This window comes from Chinchilla lanigera, unplaced genomic scaffold, assembly GCF_000276665.1.
Source record: "Chinchilla lanigera isolate Chin_1 unplaced genomic scaffold, ChiLan1.0 scaffold00014, whole genome shotgun sequence".
In the NCBI taxonomy this organism is placed as follows: domain Eukaryota; kingdom Metazoa; phylum Chordata; class Mammalia; order Rodentia; family Chinchillidae; genus Chinchilla; species Chinchilla lanigera.
The window spans coordinates 28528457-28544565 of NW_004955415.1; the positions used below are offsets into that span (position 1 = coordinate 28528457).

Below are 16109 nucleotides of genomic sequence, written 5' to 3' on the forward strand. Positions count from 1 at the left end.
CAAGCAAGTTTTTGACACTGTAGGATGGCCTACATCTGACATCAGAATGGATATTAAAGATGGTGGTCACTGCTTTCTTTCTTTTCTCTTTCTTCCTCCCCCTTCCCTTCCTTCCTCTCTCCTCCCCTCCCCTCTCCTTTTTCTTTCTATGTGGCTCACTCTGTCTTCCACAGAGAGTATCTCTTTCCTGCTTTAACTTGGCACTCACTCTGCAGAGCACCTCTCCCTTTTCTTACCTTTAATAAATGTAAACCTTTGCTGCTTCATTTCCTGTCCAATTCTTTGTTCAGGATAGCAAGAGCTGCACAGGAGAAGTCCACAGCATCCCAGCACCCCACTCACAGTAATGCCTCCTTGTTGCCTCTCCTTCTGGCAGGGCCACACACGCCGTGGAGCCCCTCCCCTCAGAGCAGCTGCTGCTGCTCCCCATTCTTCCTGGAGCCTCCCTCCCTCCTGGTACTGAGTGCTGTGTCCTTCAGGAAGACAGCGCAATGGGCACACAGATAGGCAGAGGCCAGGACTTCAGTCACTGACACGGTCCTCCTGTTGTCACCACAGCTAAAGCAGACCTGTCTGGCTGTGTCCTGGGCCCCTGTGCTCCTTTCTCTCATTTCTGAGAGGCAGGGCAGAAAGTTGCACTGACTCAGAGAGGACAGCTCTGCGGGGAGATGTGCACACTGCACCCCAGTGCCCTGCAGAGCCTGGGCTCCACACGTGTGGCTGCATATTCTCCTGCACCTTATGTTTTCCTCATAATTATAGAAAAATTGCAGGCTTCTTTGAAAATTCATGGAAATGCAAAGAAGAAAAGATATCTATTCCCTATTATTCTACTCCACAGCTCTGTTATCAATTTCTGCTTTTCTTCTATTACCTTCCACTAAACTTACAGTGATTTAATTAAAATTCACATTTGAAAAGCAGCTCTTAGAATCCAGGAAACAAGGTATCTAGGAAATGAATCAGACCCACACTGATAGTTTGTACCCTGACTTCCCCTCAGCCCTTCCATAAGAGAATCTCTCTGTGCTTAGGGGGCCTCCATGGCAGGGCCAAGGACCCTGGGGAGAGAGGCAAGCCCTCAGTCTCCATAGGCACAATTTCCTTACTTGTGAGGTGCAGGTGGTAGTACCTCTCCACCCTAGGGAAGAGAGGTGATGGCCAAGGTCAGGCCAGTACTCTGCTCAGCTGGAGGGAGCACCCCAGATGGTACCATTAGGATGGTTTTTCCCCTCCTCACCTGCAGAGAAGCAGCGAGCACATTTCCAGCTCCCATGATATAATTGCCCATGCCCAGGCAAGGAGTAAGGTGAGTTGGGTGTAGTGGATACTCTGGGGACAAGAAGCCCTGGGACCACAGAGGGTCCAATACCAGACTCGGAGTCAGAGGGCAGTACTATGCCTGGATAATGCACTGTCGCTGGCCTGCTGATGAACACCCAGCATCAGCTGTCACCACTGTCACCTCCCAGCTGCTCAGAGATGGGCAGGAAGGGCTGCAACACTGGTGTGGGATGAGGACCAAGGCTTGCCGTTAACTCGGCAGGGTGATCCCATGGCCATAACTGAGCTGCACAACTCTCCTGCACCTCACTTCCTCCACAGGTGAAATGAGCACACTTGGCTGCCCTTGGAGAACCTCCCCTCTGCAGGGTGTCTAGCCGAGATGGGCACCTGTCGGTTCTGGAGCAGAAGGAAGGTCAATAACAAGCGACATAACTGACCATTACTGCTATTCTAAGAGGAGCCAGGGACTCTGGCTTAGGAAGCAGCCTAACTGAGCAATTAGAAGTTCAATCCTGGCTTCAGTGTCAACTGATCTGTGCTGTGTGCCATGGACTTGAGACCTAGTTTCTCTGCCCCCGATTTCCCAATTTCCTGTGGTGAAGAACAGGGGTTGTAACGCCTACCTTGTAGAGCTGTGATAAAGATCCACAAAGTATTTGGAGAGTTCGCTGTTATTCTGGCCTTGCAGGAGCACCCGATAAATAGCAGCTTCTCCTCCCAATACCAAAGCAAGAAAAAGCATCCTGAAAATGTCTGAGGCTTAGCTGCCTGGTGGACATGCCTTCTCCTAGCCCTGCTGAAGAGGACAGGCTTGAAATCCCATTCTCTTGTCACCCGTGCCAACAGGTGGCAGATGTCCTCTTTGCCACAGGATCTTCCTAGCCTCCACAGGAACTCCATCTGGCCACTGGGCTTGGTGCGGGGATGCTAGCTGTGCCCACAGTTGCCAGAGAGGCAGCCATGGTGGCCTCTGCTGGGACCCTCACAGCACACTTGCTGGGGCTCTCAGGAAAGGAGTTTTGAATCACTGCCTCTGTGTAATATGAGGGACACAAAGGTGCAGCTAATTTCAACTGAAACCGGATGTAGCATAATGGCAGGTGGCAATACCTTCAGAGTCACACCAACCACGTTGATGGCCTCCTTCACCTGGGGATGGCAGGTGCGCTGTGCAAGCTCCTCGCAGATCCATATCCCCAGGGAGCAAATGGCAACACACCTTTAAAAAAAAAGGAAAAGAAGGAAATTCTTGTGACACAATATGTTTACTTGGCATTTTCAAATAAAAAAATATTTTACAACTGTTTATTCAAAACAACATAAATTATAGCTAATTAACAGGATGTCTTTTTCAGAGAAAAGGATGAGGGACTTTCAATAGTCCAGTTTTCAGGACAAACAGAAACACCAATAATGATTAGCATTTATAAAGTATGGATAATACACTTTATTATCCATAGCTAAATCAATATCACATAGAGCCAAATCAATATCAGAAATAGCTAAATCAATATCAAATAAAGCAGTCTGTAAGATAAAAGTCATCCTTAGAAATACAGGGTCACTACATACACATAAAAGATTGGATTCATATAGAGATAGGACAGTTCTAAACCTACGTATTGACAATGTAACCTTAAACTATATGTATTAGAAAATTTGACAGAAATACAAGGAGAAATAGATGAAATATACCATTACAAGGGAAGATTTAAACAAAGCTCTACTCAGTAAATGATCAAGTTAAAAAATATCAGAAAAGATACAAAAGATACAGGATAATTGAAGCACCTAATTTAAAGAATTTAATATAATGGACTCATCTAGAACACTATGCCCAACAATTAAAGAACACTGTGTACATTTACATGTTTTAAAAAATATACAGAACAGCTACAAAAATTGACTGGATGAATATCAGGCTCTAAGGAAAATCTCAACAATTTCATACACATGTATCAGATAACATTTTGAGCCACAATGCAATTAATTAAGACATCAGTAACAAAAAGATATGTAGAAATAACTGTATGTTTGAAAATAGAAAAATATATCTAAATAACTCCTGATTTAATGAAGGAATCTTAGTAGAAAGTTCAAAAAAGTTGGAAGGGAAAATATTACATCTTAAAACTTTTAAAATTCAGATAAAGTAGCACTTAGGAATAAGTCTTAAATACTTATATTTGTAAAGGAGAGAGGCTAAAAATTAATATACTAAGTACTGAGAAAAGGAATAACAGAATGAAAGTAAAATAGAAGAATAAAAAGGACTCAAAAGCAAGAAAAAAAGGCACACAGAATAGAAAAGCTGAACACAAACATAAAACAAAAATCTTTTTGGGGGTGAGGTGCTGGGGATTGGACTGACCAAATTTTGAAAACATTGACAAAACTGTCAAAACTTTGGCAAGAATAGTTTTTAAAAAATCAGTCAATATACACAAAGTGTCAGAGATTAAAAAGTAGATCTAACTATAAAAGTCAAAGAAATAAAAAAAAAAATAGTATACTATTTGAAGTATACTTCAAAACTTAAAGTGGAAAAATTTCTAGAAAATGTTAATTTATCAAAACTGCTGTGTGTGTATGTGTGCGTGCGTGCATGTGTGTGTACAGACATGAAGAGAGTGAGGTGGAGGGAGGAAGGTGGAGGGAGGGATAGAGGTGGGGATCACAGTTTTCCCAAACTGATGACAGACATCAGTGGCTAGCCTTCTCACAAAGACAATACTAGACCTATGCAGTTTCATCACCAATGTGTATCTCTATAGAGACACACGACTATTAAGAGATTTTTCACAAAGTATCCCTGACTGAAGAGAATAAAACTGTCCTCTACTCATTTTGTGGGACTCTAATTTGGAGCAGGATGGGGAAGGCATGGACAGGCCATGAATAGAAACCTAACTTCCCTGAACAAAAGATGAGCCAAGCCAGACCCAGTCCCACATTAACCGAGTCAGCTTTATTCCCAAGCGCGAGTCTGGTTTAACACTAGTAAACTGGTAATGATCACCTGGCTTCTGCAAGGGCAGACTAGGAAACCTGGGCCAAGCCACCTACTGCAGATAACTGAGGAGCACAGGTGAAGTATACAGTTGAAAGAAGCTTAAAGTCACTGAGCTAAGAGGCCAGGGGAGAGGGGTCGACTGGCTCGCATGGGGCAGAGTAGGGCACAGCTCCCCAGGAGCAAGAATGGGCTCCAGCGATGACCATCAGGGCTGAGAGCTGGGCATTCCCAGCCCTGGCTTCAGCCAAGAGGAGAGGCAGCGCTTCCTTCTTCTGTGCACTTAGCTGAAGAACTGTCAGTCTTGCTTGGAGACTGCTGCAACCTGCAGGCCTGGCAGAAGCAGCCACAGTGTTCCAGATACTGCCAGGGTTTCCTGGGTACAAAGTCACCACCAGCTGAGATTGCCCTCCTACACATACTCCGCTTTTATAAATTGTGGGGTATCCTTCCATTCTCCTTCTTACTGAAAACATCAGGGAATATATGTCTAGATTTTTTGGCTTGTTTTTTTTCTTACATGAAAGACAGCATACTATATACAATCTTCTGCACCTTACAATCTTCAATTAATAATCATTACTTTTTAAATAATCAAGCAGAGTGGCATAATAGTGCACACCTGTAATCCCAGCACTTGAGAGGCTGAGGCAGGAAGACTGCCATGAATTTAAGGCCAGCCCTGGGCTACAACGTGAGTTTAAGGCCAGTCTGAACTGCATAGTGAGACCCTGTCTCAAAAAGCCAAAAATAAATAGATAAATAAGCAAGCAAATAAAGCATTTTCCTGACAGAATTCTTACTGTGTGTATACTTTACTGTGTGTAAAAGTGAAGGAAAAAGTGTTTTCTTTAAACATTAACTGTTTACACATAAAAATGTATCTTAAAAATTCTGAAAGAGTTTACCTCTTGTCCAACATTTACCTTGCACATTCATTTGGTTCCTCTGTGGCATTCTTCAGTAAAATATTTATGAGGTAATGCTAAAAACACAAAATTAGGTAAAATAAAAATTTTGTTTTTGTGTCATGGCTGGTTTTCCACATGACTGACCACACTCCACACAGCCCAGAGCTACCAAAGGCCCCGGGAGCTTGGGAGCTCAGAGGAGTGGGGCTGGAGCAGAGGCAGGAGTGTTTCTGGGAAGCAGTGAAAGCAATGAGACCTCCAGATAGGAAAATCTTCCTTTACTTTTAATGCTAATTGGATTATACATTGTATATTGAATTATACATTGTAATCATGTATTATAAATTGATTGATTGTTGCTGGGATTTACTTTTGTTTGCTTCAAAAGTCAGTTGAGGGGAGACTAAGTAGTTTTATTCTCCAAGAAATAATTTGGAATTTCAAATTATTAGTAGTATTTAATCAGGCCAACAAAGTTTATTTACTTAGTTTACTTCAATTATTTCTTGTAAGTTCACTTGATGCACTTTGCAGCATAACTAAGCTAATGAAATTATTACAAAGGATAACTCATTACATGATGTGGATTCCTAGGCACAATAAACAGATCTAATAAAAACACCGAGGAAAGAAGCTACCAGGTTTAACTTCAGGGTGCTCTGAACGTGTTTATAGGCCCTCGAACAGACTTCTGAAAACAACTATCAAAACACTGAAAAGAGGCAGCAAAATTTCAGGGATGAGATCAATGCATAAAAATGGAAGACACAGCTGGACCTATAAAATGCTAAACTGGAGATGTGGTTATGTGCGTTATATACCTTGACATCTTCGGTTCTGGTGATAACCTCACTTACTTCCGGCACCGACTGCAGCAATGGGATCTCCTGGTAGATATTTGGGAAGCAGACGAGGGATCCAAGGATGGTGAGAGCTTCAGAACGAGGAGCCTGCACACAAAGAGTGGGGAGCACACAGCTTTCACTCTGAGAAGCAATGACACCTTGCTTCTTCGTGGTTTTGAGAAGGAATCTGGGTAATTATTTTATCATGATTGGAAACATGATACTATATGCCTGCTTATTTTCCTGATGAATATTTAAAAAGCTAATTTCCAAGGAATGGGAAATATTACTACACTTACACGTAAACAAAGGCAGTACAAACTGATCTGCAGATTCATTCAAAACTACAAAGGCATGTGACTGAGTCCAGACTGTTGTACACTGTTTTACTGATAGTGTTCTTCAGAAAGCAGGGCAAACGACACCAGCTTTTGCTGTGAAGAACAATTAAGGAAAACTCATAAGGAAGTTGTTTGGAGGTAGCTATCACAGAGAGGACACCATCTACCACATTTCCTGTGTCTCACAAGGAATGACTTTGCAGAACAACATATACTGAGCTACTAAGTTACTGTATCTAGTGAGATACTAATACCTTACCTGTCCATTATTGGAATTACATATATATCAAAGGAGGCAGATCACTAGATTTTAATTCAATCTCACAGCTATGAGTAGCCAAGAGTGGGGGCAGGCACAGAATTTCAAAGGTGCGTCATCCAGCTGCTGCCCATCTGTCCATCTAACTTACTATTTTTTAGTAATGACAATGGCAGTGGTGGGTGTCAGATATTTGGTCTCAACAACAAAAAGGTAGCTAAGACAAACATTCCTATTAGTTTTCAGAATGGTTGAACCAATTTACATTCCCATCAGCAGTGTACAAGGGTTCCCTTCCTTCCATATCCTCAAAATTTGTTTCTTTGGTCTTTTTCTCTTCAGTCTTTTTGATGACAATCATTCCAACAGCTGTGGGATGGTTATCACATTGCAGTTTTAACTGCATTTCCCTGATGACTAGTGATATTAAGTATTCTTTTTCACATACCTGATAGCCAACTGCATGTGTGGGAGGCTATTTTTATAGTTCAACCAGCTAAAAGATACATCTGCACAGAGAATGGTCACCACGGATAAAGCATATGTCTTGCTCTAGCATCTTTATAGAAAACTCTCTTAGTAAATAGTAAAAGTACTTTTAAGTAAAGAAGTATGATTTTCCTACCTGGATCTTGTAAGTGCTTTCAATTTTTAATTTTATTTATTTTATTTTATTTTTTGGCACCAGGAATCAAACTCAGGACGTCACGCTTGCCAGATAGGCGCTGTGCCACTAAGCTAACTACACTAAGCTAACTACCTGGCCCTAGTTTCTTCAATGTTGATTTCAGTGGTTAAAAATAAATTTGTTCTTTAAGATTTGATTATCCTAAAATCTTTTTTAGAAATAATATTCACAGTGAAGTATGAAAAGTTGTCAAATCCAGTATTTTTCTTCTCTATTTTTTCTTCCCTCATTCTTCTTGTCTCTTTTTCCCTTCTCTTGCCTATTAACTTATACTAATAAGATAGTGCATGAAAAGATCATCATGAAATATCACATATACAGAATATTAAAACTATTTACAACCTACAGCTTGGAGTTTGAATTTACCTTGTGCAGAAAAAAAAACAAGTGGAGAGAAAAGGTGAACATGTATCAAACATAATACAGGATGATGGCTTCTCTCCCTGACTTCAATGCAAATCCCTGGCAAACAGAAAAGCTCATTTTATTTATACCACTTGAAGGGGAAAAATGACTGAATTGATAACTGCTGTCCAGAGAACAAATGGTAAGGAAGGTCTTTTAAATTTAAATGCAGAAAAGTATTCTTTCAAAAGGCATTATGGCATTGTGAAATAGTGAAAGTAACGCAGTGATGGAAGATAAATTTCTTTTGCAACCCTTAATGTACATTTAGGCCATTTGCTTGTAATTTTTTCAGTTGAGAATTTTGCCAGTATTTTCTCTCACATTTATAAGAAATACATATTCATTTCTGGTTAAAACTTTAGTGTTCTAACATTTTAGGAAAATAGTTTTGGGCTAAGGGTATAGCTCAGTGGGTTCAATCTCCAGCACTACAAAAATAAATAATAAACAGATAAATTAATATTTTCTATAAGACTTACAGTAACCAAGACTTAATTTTTTTAAAGTGCCTCACTGATATTGTACACTTAATATTCTCTTTACTTCACGTTTATATCCATACCACCATTTACTAGAAAATGCTAATAAGATTCTAAGAGACAAGCCCTGCTTCTGACGGTGTAAACGTGCTGAGATATTAGTGGGGATATGATTTCTCACACTTTGGCCTTTTGATGAAACGCCTTTCCAATACTAGTGTGTCATCTTATCCTACAATTTCACACGTCAGCTGCCAGGGTATCTACCCTGAGAGCCCAGTTTCACATTGCACTAATGAGTCGACACCTGTTAAGAGTGGAGAAATCTGAACCTTGTCAGCGATCTGGAGGCCTCCTGGGAGCTCAGATCTGAGCATTGTCATACTCACCGCCAACATGTCTGTGCTGAGGACCCTGGCTGAGGCTGTGATGAAGTCCCCCACCAGCATGGAGAAGCCAGGCAGACCCAGGGAAAAGAAGCGGGGTGGGCAGTGTCTTATGATTGTATTCAAGATATCCTACAAGGGAGGAAAAGAATGCGTGGCTGAAAATTTTAGGACAAAACCCCAAAGTAGTTTGTGTGTACACAGGACCACTGTATAATAATCTATAAGGATTTGGAAGAGAGACATTTTTCAGGGACAGGGTACCACTAGGCGAACTACTCAGTGGTTATCTCACAATGTTACAAGGAACAGAAGGTAGATGTATAAACAAAACCTCTGAACACCTATCACTACAACAAAGAATAGGTTTTGTCTTTAGCTTTTGATTTTCAAAAGTTAAAACAAGCTGTTTTATTTTTTAAAAAAAAAACCTTACAATAGGCAAGGAGATGGAAATTTCATTCTTGGGGTAATTTATGTACAATGATGGGGAAATACCGTGTCAGATATGCACTAAGACCAGGGGTCAGCATGATCTGAGCACACGTGTGATCACAAGTCCAAGTCCAAAGTGCCTAGTGGCCTTCTGTGTGGGATGCAGCACTCAGGGTATTCATCTGCCTGCGCGCCTAGGCGCCTGTGCCCAAGTCCACGACAGCCTCTTACTGGTGGCCAGCTGGTCCCTCCACCCACGCTCTGTGCTGAGGTGGTCACCTCATCCCTGCCCCTGGCAGTCAGAACGCAGCCCTGGACAGCACTCACACTATCTCGGACAGACCATAATGCTGAGTGAACAGTGTGTGTGCATGTGTGCGTGTGTGTACACCCAAGTTCAGTGAGTCAGTAAATCGCAAATTTCACTTACGCAGTTTTTAGCAGGCACATCAATCAGCTACACTGAAGTACTACTGCTTTGTGACTTGTAGTTACACAACCTATAACTAGTATCAATATGTATTTAGGTAAGACTAAATAAAAAGACCTTGGGTTTCTTAGTTTTCAGGGTCCAAAAGAATCCTTCAAAATAATTCTGATTTAATTGTGTTAAATTAGAGCAAAGTGGCAGCAACATGTTAAATTCTAATACATGAAGTCAAATTCTTCATACTAAAAATAACCTCATTTGACATCTTGCCTTCTTAAAACAGAATTTCTATGTGTTCACAAAACATTTTTTCTCCTGTAGTACACTCACTGAATTTCCATAAGCCATACTGTTTACATCCTTAAAACAACCGCATCATGTTTAATCTACTAGAACTCACGTATGGCAGTTTAGCAAGTCCTAATGTAAAGTTTTGGCATTTCAGCAGACTTTTTCCTATACCCAAAATAAACAGATAGATAGACAGATAAAAGGAGGAAAGAAAGGAAAGTCAACCTGAACCACGCTCCTTCCCAGTTAATGTTTAAACCTGCTTTAATCACGTCCTGCCATACACTTTAGGGCCCATATCAGCCAAGGCAAACATTCTAAGGGGCCGAGCAGATGGGTGCTGCAGCTTAGAAAGTGTGTGGTAAACTCGTGCTCCGGGAGTGGAACAAAAGATCCACCTTTTTCATAATTAAGCTTCTGATTAATGCCCTGGGCTCCTCACCACACACCTGTAATTACTCACAGAGGTACGCATTGTGCCGGGCCTTGTCTGGGAATATCAGGCATCAGGCTCTCCGGCAGCAGATGGAAGCACATTTCTGTTGACATATGCTGCAATGAAAGGGTTCGTGCAAACCTGGCGAGCAAGGTAGCAGAATGCCATGCATCTGAAGATTAATAATGCAAACAACCAGGATGTTAACTTTGTTATGTTTGTGTTAATTCCATCTGTTGAGATGAGGAACTAAAACCCTGAAGCCTATGTATGGGTTTTAAGGATCTTTAGCACATACTCAAGTCAAATGAGCCATTTTTACCACCAGAATTTCGAGATTTAATTAAAAAAATGCTTTTCTAGGAGAAATTTATGGGAATTAGGAACCAATTCTTTTAATAAGTAAAGCCAGAATTTATAGATGGAATCCATCTTGCTTCCTAAGATCCGTCTGTGTAAAGGCATTGATCTGTGAGGGGCATTCAGAAAAAATTACTAAGTTGCCACTGACGCTGAAGACAACAGATCTGTGAGGAGCTGAGTCACACGGCTGCCCCAGGCCCTGGACCCCAGCCAGGAGTCACTTCAACAGAACCTGTTTCTATGGGCAGGAAGATGGAAAAGAGAGGGCACAGCAACAGATGGCTGGCCTGCCCGCCTCGGCCACCCACGGGAGTCAGCGCCCAGGAGATGCAGGGGTTGTGCCCCAGTTGCCAAAGACGACACTGGGGCAGGGTTAACACAGGGTTAGGGAGGGCGCCATCTGACCAGCCAGCCCAACAACAGCCACAGGCCTGCTTGTCATTGTCATCTGCATGGAAACAGAATGACCCAAAGATTCCAATTCTGTGATAACGCCGTACACGCAGGGCAACCGTGTGCTGGTCAAAGACAGCAGCTGCACGCTCCCCCAAGAGAGAACTCAGAGAGCTCTGCACATTTGCAACTCACAGCATGATCCCTGCTGCACCTTCCCCTCTGGAAGCCAAGACCACAGTTATAACTGGGATCTCTGGAAACACGAAACAAAAGCCCAAGATTGCAAACCTTCCTCCAGGGTTTCATATGTACACACAACAGGCCGACCCTTGCATCCTCCATCGCATCCACCCTCAAAGTGAGCATCTTGCCTGACAGGTTTTTCAAAGTGATTCATTGGTTCAAACTTAAGTAAAACTATTCTGGAAAGTGAGTATCCTTGGTCATAAACAGAAAATGCCCTTTGAACCAAACAGTGACAGCAAGTCCATGATACTGAGCTTTTGCTGAAAACATCACTATCTGACAGTCTGGGGCTTTCTTGCTAAGTGAGTGGCTTACAGGATCACAGTGTGGTTGGAAGTTTACTGCCAACTCTGAGGGCCGCCTAAGTGTGTCATCAGGATGGCAGAGGCCAGGAGAGAGGCCATCATGCCCATCGTGGGGGTCGCTGCCACTCAGTGCCATCTCTGCTGTGAGCACTTGCAGGAAATACCCTCGAACCCACACTTGGACAACACAGTTCCAGAACCAGGGCCATAAGGCTTGGGCCAAAGTGTTGTGTGGGAGATCTGTGCAGATCATATCATGCCCAGAGCTTCACACCTCACTTCCATAAAATGGAATGATCAAAAAAAGTAGTCCCAGCAGCAAAGAAGATGTGGGCAAATGCTTTTGAACCTGGAAAGGGCCATGCAGGAATAATCAGAATTGCAAGGAAAAGAAAAAACCAAAGGTCTGCTAACAGGATAAGGACTCTGAAACGTTTTACTTTGTAGAATACATAGGTTTAGCTTGTATGACTCAGTAAAGTATTATTTTTCTGATTTATTTGAAGAATGTTTAAAAACATTTCAAAGGGGGCACAAACAAGCCTCTTGGATCACACATTACCCTAAAAAGCTCTGGAAATTAGTGGCTTCAAACAACGCCCTTAGCCAAGCATTACTGCAATTAGACACAGGAGTACAACCAATGGGGCAAATGAGGAAGCCCCGTTGACCATTTTACATGTTTTAAGTTTCATTCCTGTGAGAAATATTAGAACTTACCCCAAACAATTGAGTTTGGTAGCAAGAATTAGTTCCTTTCCCACACTTTGAACAGATGAAACCAGAACCTAAATAAGTTCAATGGCAAATGGAGTTTGAACAAGACACTGCATTTATTCTTTCGAGTTGACCAGGATGAAGCACAGACAAAACTTTTTCAAAGTGATTTTTATTCAATAGAAACAACCCTGCAAAATGCTGTACCATGGCGAACAGGCCACTGAACTGGTGTTTTTCCCCTGTTTTGGTGAAAAGCCTGGGACACGGGGCCTACCAGGTGTGAGAAGCTGGCTATAAGTTGGCATCTGTGGCTCACCCAGAGATTCTGGTTTATGAGAAAGGGAGTGAAGGACAGCATCTGTCTCTTATCACTGAGCTTGCAAAAAATCAGGTAATTCAAACAGAGGCGTGTTGCTTCCTCCCTTCCAAAGCACAGCTCTATAAACATGAACCATACTCAGCCCAGTAAATGAATCGCTTTCACTGAATGCTGTGTGTACACAGTAACTGGAAAAACCGTAAGGGATAAGAAAAACATATGGTGATGGCAACAGAAATTGGTTTCTTCGTTTTGCATAGTGTTGTGTCTTTAGTTCTCTTATAATTGACCTTTAGAACGATAAATGTGTAAAATAATTTTGTTTATTATGGCTCCAAACCTTCCAACAATTACACAAAATGAAAATTTAAAAGGAAGGATTCATTCTGGAAGCATTTCCATTGTTTACATAATTGCACAGCTATAATTTAGTGCTTGTGTTGTTATGGAAAATAAAAAAAGGGGCCATTATGGGCCATTTTGATTCAAAATATTGCACAGTGGTGTCAAAAATGGGGGAAAATGTTCACTTTAAGGCAGTTTAAAATGGATTAACCCTGTAAATAAAAACATTTCAATACAGGATTCTATAAAATACAAATGTTGGGGAAGTAGCCATCCTTCAGACAGTACTAGAAATGTGCGACTGTGCTCTCACACCGATTACATATATGTCATTCACTAATATGTGCTCGCAGCCAGCAGCCGATGGCTGTAACACAATAGCCGGCCATCTGTCTCCCTCTCCCTGCCTCTCCTCCACGGATGCAGCACGCCCGCTTCCCAAGAGCAAATGGATCTGCTTATTCCCCAAAATCATTCAGTCCCCCCTGCGAGGACAAGTGGGACCAAGAAATAAATGTGGGTCTGCTAACCAGTCCAGCCCCTCTGTTCACTTCTCACTTTAAGGAACCGCGACACTATGAGTTAGGTGACTTCATTGCTATTTTTCAGGGAAGATGTCTGTCTTTTCTCTAAGAAATTCGATCGGAAGCCCTTCTATTAGGTAAAGCGGGAAATGCTGGGATCTGCTTATTTCAAGTGATCTGGCTAATAAAAAGACAGGACTCAGCCCATACTTGTATAATTAATTATAAAACTATGTGAATGCAGAAGAACACTTCGGACACTAACCTGGATAAAATTTAAATTTTCTGTGACAAATAATGGGAGCCACAACCTGTGGTATCTCGAGGACATTCTTGGAAATATTCATTACTGCCTTCGTGGCAAAGCTCAGAAATGGAGCGACAAGAGGCTTAGTTACCAGAACAGATCTGGGAGCGTCAAATCCCAAGGCCCATCCTCTCCCTCCTGTTGGTGGATGTCTGCACCTCTAACTCTGTGTGCCAGGATATCCTTTACACACTCAAGCTGCTACCTGACCCCTGGTGACAGAAAGGCCTTTAACATTATGGCCCTTAACAACAACAACAAAAAAGCACTGTAGAACACAATACTGGTATCACACTTCCAGAGAAGTCATTGGGAATAAAAAGATAGCAGGACAAAGCTGCAAACTGCTTTCACGGTCTGGCCAAATAATACGTGGCATGTGCTATATGTTATTTTTTTAAATGGCCACATGTGGTGCAATTTGTTTAGGAAAAGGCAGAGATTTTTACCAGCGCTGAACAAAATGCGACTTCTCCAGAGGCAATGACGTTACTGAGGCCTAGAAGGACGGGCCAGGACAGAGTAATTGGGTTCTGAGTCTGAGAAACAGAGCCGTCTGGGCTTCTCACCAGGAGAACTGCGTGAGGAAGACACTGCACTTCCGGAATGGCATGGGCAGAGGAGCACAGCTGCCCAAACTGCTTCTCTGTTTGTTATCTGAGTCAGATTTACTGAGATATAATTCATACATAACAACATCCACCCTGTAAAGCATACAACACTGCTTTTAGTATAGTCACAGATTTGTGTAATCACCACTGAGAACATTTTCATTACCCCAGAATAAACTCCTGTATCCATTAGTAGCCACACCCCATTTTCCCCCTGTTGGTTCCCCCTGCCTACCTAGCAACCACTAGTTACTGTCTATCTCTATGGATTTGCGTACTCTGGACAATTCATATGGGAGCACACTGCATGTGGTGCTTTGTATCTGGCTTCTTCTGTGTAAGGCAGTGTCTTCAAAGGTCTGTTCATGTTGTAGCATGTAGCACTGCTTCATTCCTTTTTTATTACCAAGTAATATTCCACTATGCCAATATTTTACATTGTTATCTTTTCATCAATTGATGGACACTGCAGTTGTTTCCACCTCTTGGTGATTATTAATGGTGTTGCTATCAAAACATGTGCACAAATTTTCATCTGAATGTCTTATCAGTTCTTTTGGTGATAGATTCAGCAGTGGAACTGCTGGTTCTATTAACTGAACGTTTTTGAGCAACTATCAAACACTTTGCCACTGCAGCTTTATCATTTTATTTTTTCACTAGGAAAGTACACAGGTTCCCAACTGTCTCCTTGTCCACATTTATTGTTTTCTTGCTTAAAAATGACGATAGCCATCCTAGTAACAAGTGTTTCCTGTGGCTTTAACTTTCATCTCCCTGTGATTGTGTGGGACACCTTTCACATGCTGCTTCTCTGGAGAAATGTAAACATATTAAAGTCTTTCACTCTTTCCATATTTGGCCTATTCATCTTTGTACTGCTGAGTTCTCAGGCCTCTTTCCATATTCTGTGTGCATTTGTCTGACATGTGATTTGCAAATATTTTCTACCATTTTGTGGGTTGATTTTTCATTTGCTTGATAGTGCCCTTTGAGGAACAAAGATTTTAATTTTGAAGAAGAATTTACCTACTTTTACCTTTTGCTGCTTGTTTTGGGTATCATTATCTAAGAATTCTTTTGTCAAACCCATGCTCACAAAGATTTCCTCCTTTCTTTTTCCAAGAGTTTTATCATTTTAGATCTTACACTTAGGTCTTTGATCCATTTTGAGTAAAATTCTGTACACAGTGTGTTAGGGGTTTCATTTCACTCCTTGACATGTAAGTACCTATTTGTCTCAGTAACACTAGAGACTTCTTTTCCCACTGAATTATCTTCAAACCTTCATCGAGTATTAGTGGACTACAGATAGATATATGGGCTCATTCTAGACTCTCTATTCTATTTCATTGATCTACCACTGATCTACGTATCTACCACACTGTTTTGAATATTGTAGCCTTGTGTAAAGTTTTAAAATAAAAAGTCATGAGTTCTGCTTGTTCTTCCTTTTCAAGATTCTTTCAGCTATTCAGATTTCCCTGTAATTCTACATGAATTTTAAAATAGGCTTTTCCTTTCTACAAAAAAAAAAAAAAAGCCATCTGAATTTTGATAGGGACTGTGTTAAATTTGTAGATCAGTTTTTGCAGTACTGTCAAAAGTAAGTCTTCTAAATTAGGAATACAGGGAACTTTTCCATTTACTTAGGTACTTTTGAATTTCCTATAGCAAGATTTGAGTTTGTAGTGCATACTCCTGCACTGGCTTGGATAAATTTATTCCTAAATACTTTATTCTTTTATACTATTATAAATATACTAT

The 16109-nt window shown here is 41.4% G+C and overlaps 1 protein-coding gene across 2 annotated transcripts in view; it reads right to left on the bottom strand.

The window, feature by feature from the left end:
- Positions 1-16109, bottom strand: part of Ralgapa2 (Ral GTPase activating protein, alpha subunit 2 (catalytic)) — a 248630-nt gene that overhangs the window by 113601 nt on the left and 118920 nt on the right. The window contains exons 24-27 of one of the 2 annotated variants that reach the window (XM_013512249.1): positions 8618-8746; positions 6066-6158; positions 5224-5282; positions 2398-2506 (exon numbers count right to left, since the gene is read on the bottom strand). In XM_013512249.1, the coding sequence (XP_013367703.1) occupies positions 2398-2506; positions 5224-5282; positions 6066-6158; positions 8618-8746 (390 nt within the window). Of the gene's footprint in view, positions 1-2397; positions 2507-5223; positions 5283-6029; positions 6159-8617; positions 8747-16109 lie in introns of both variants that reach the window. The other variant, XM_005380947.2, reaches the window with a different exon arrangement.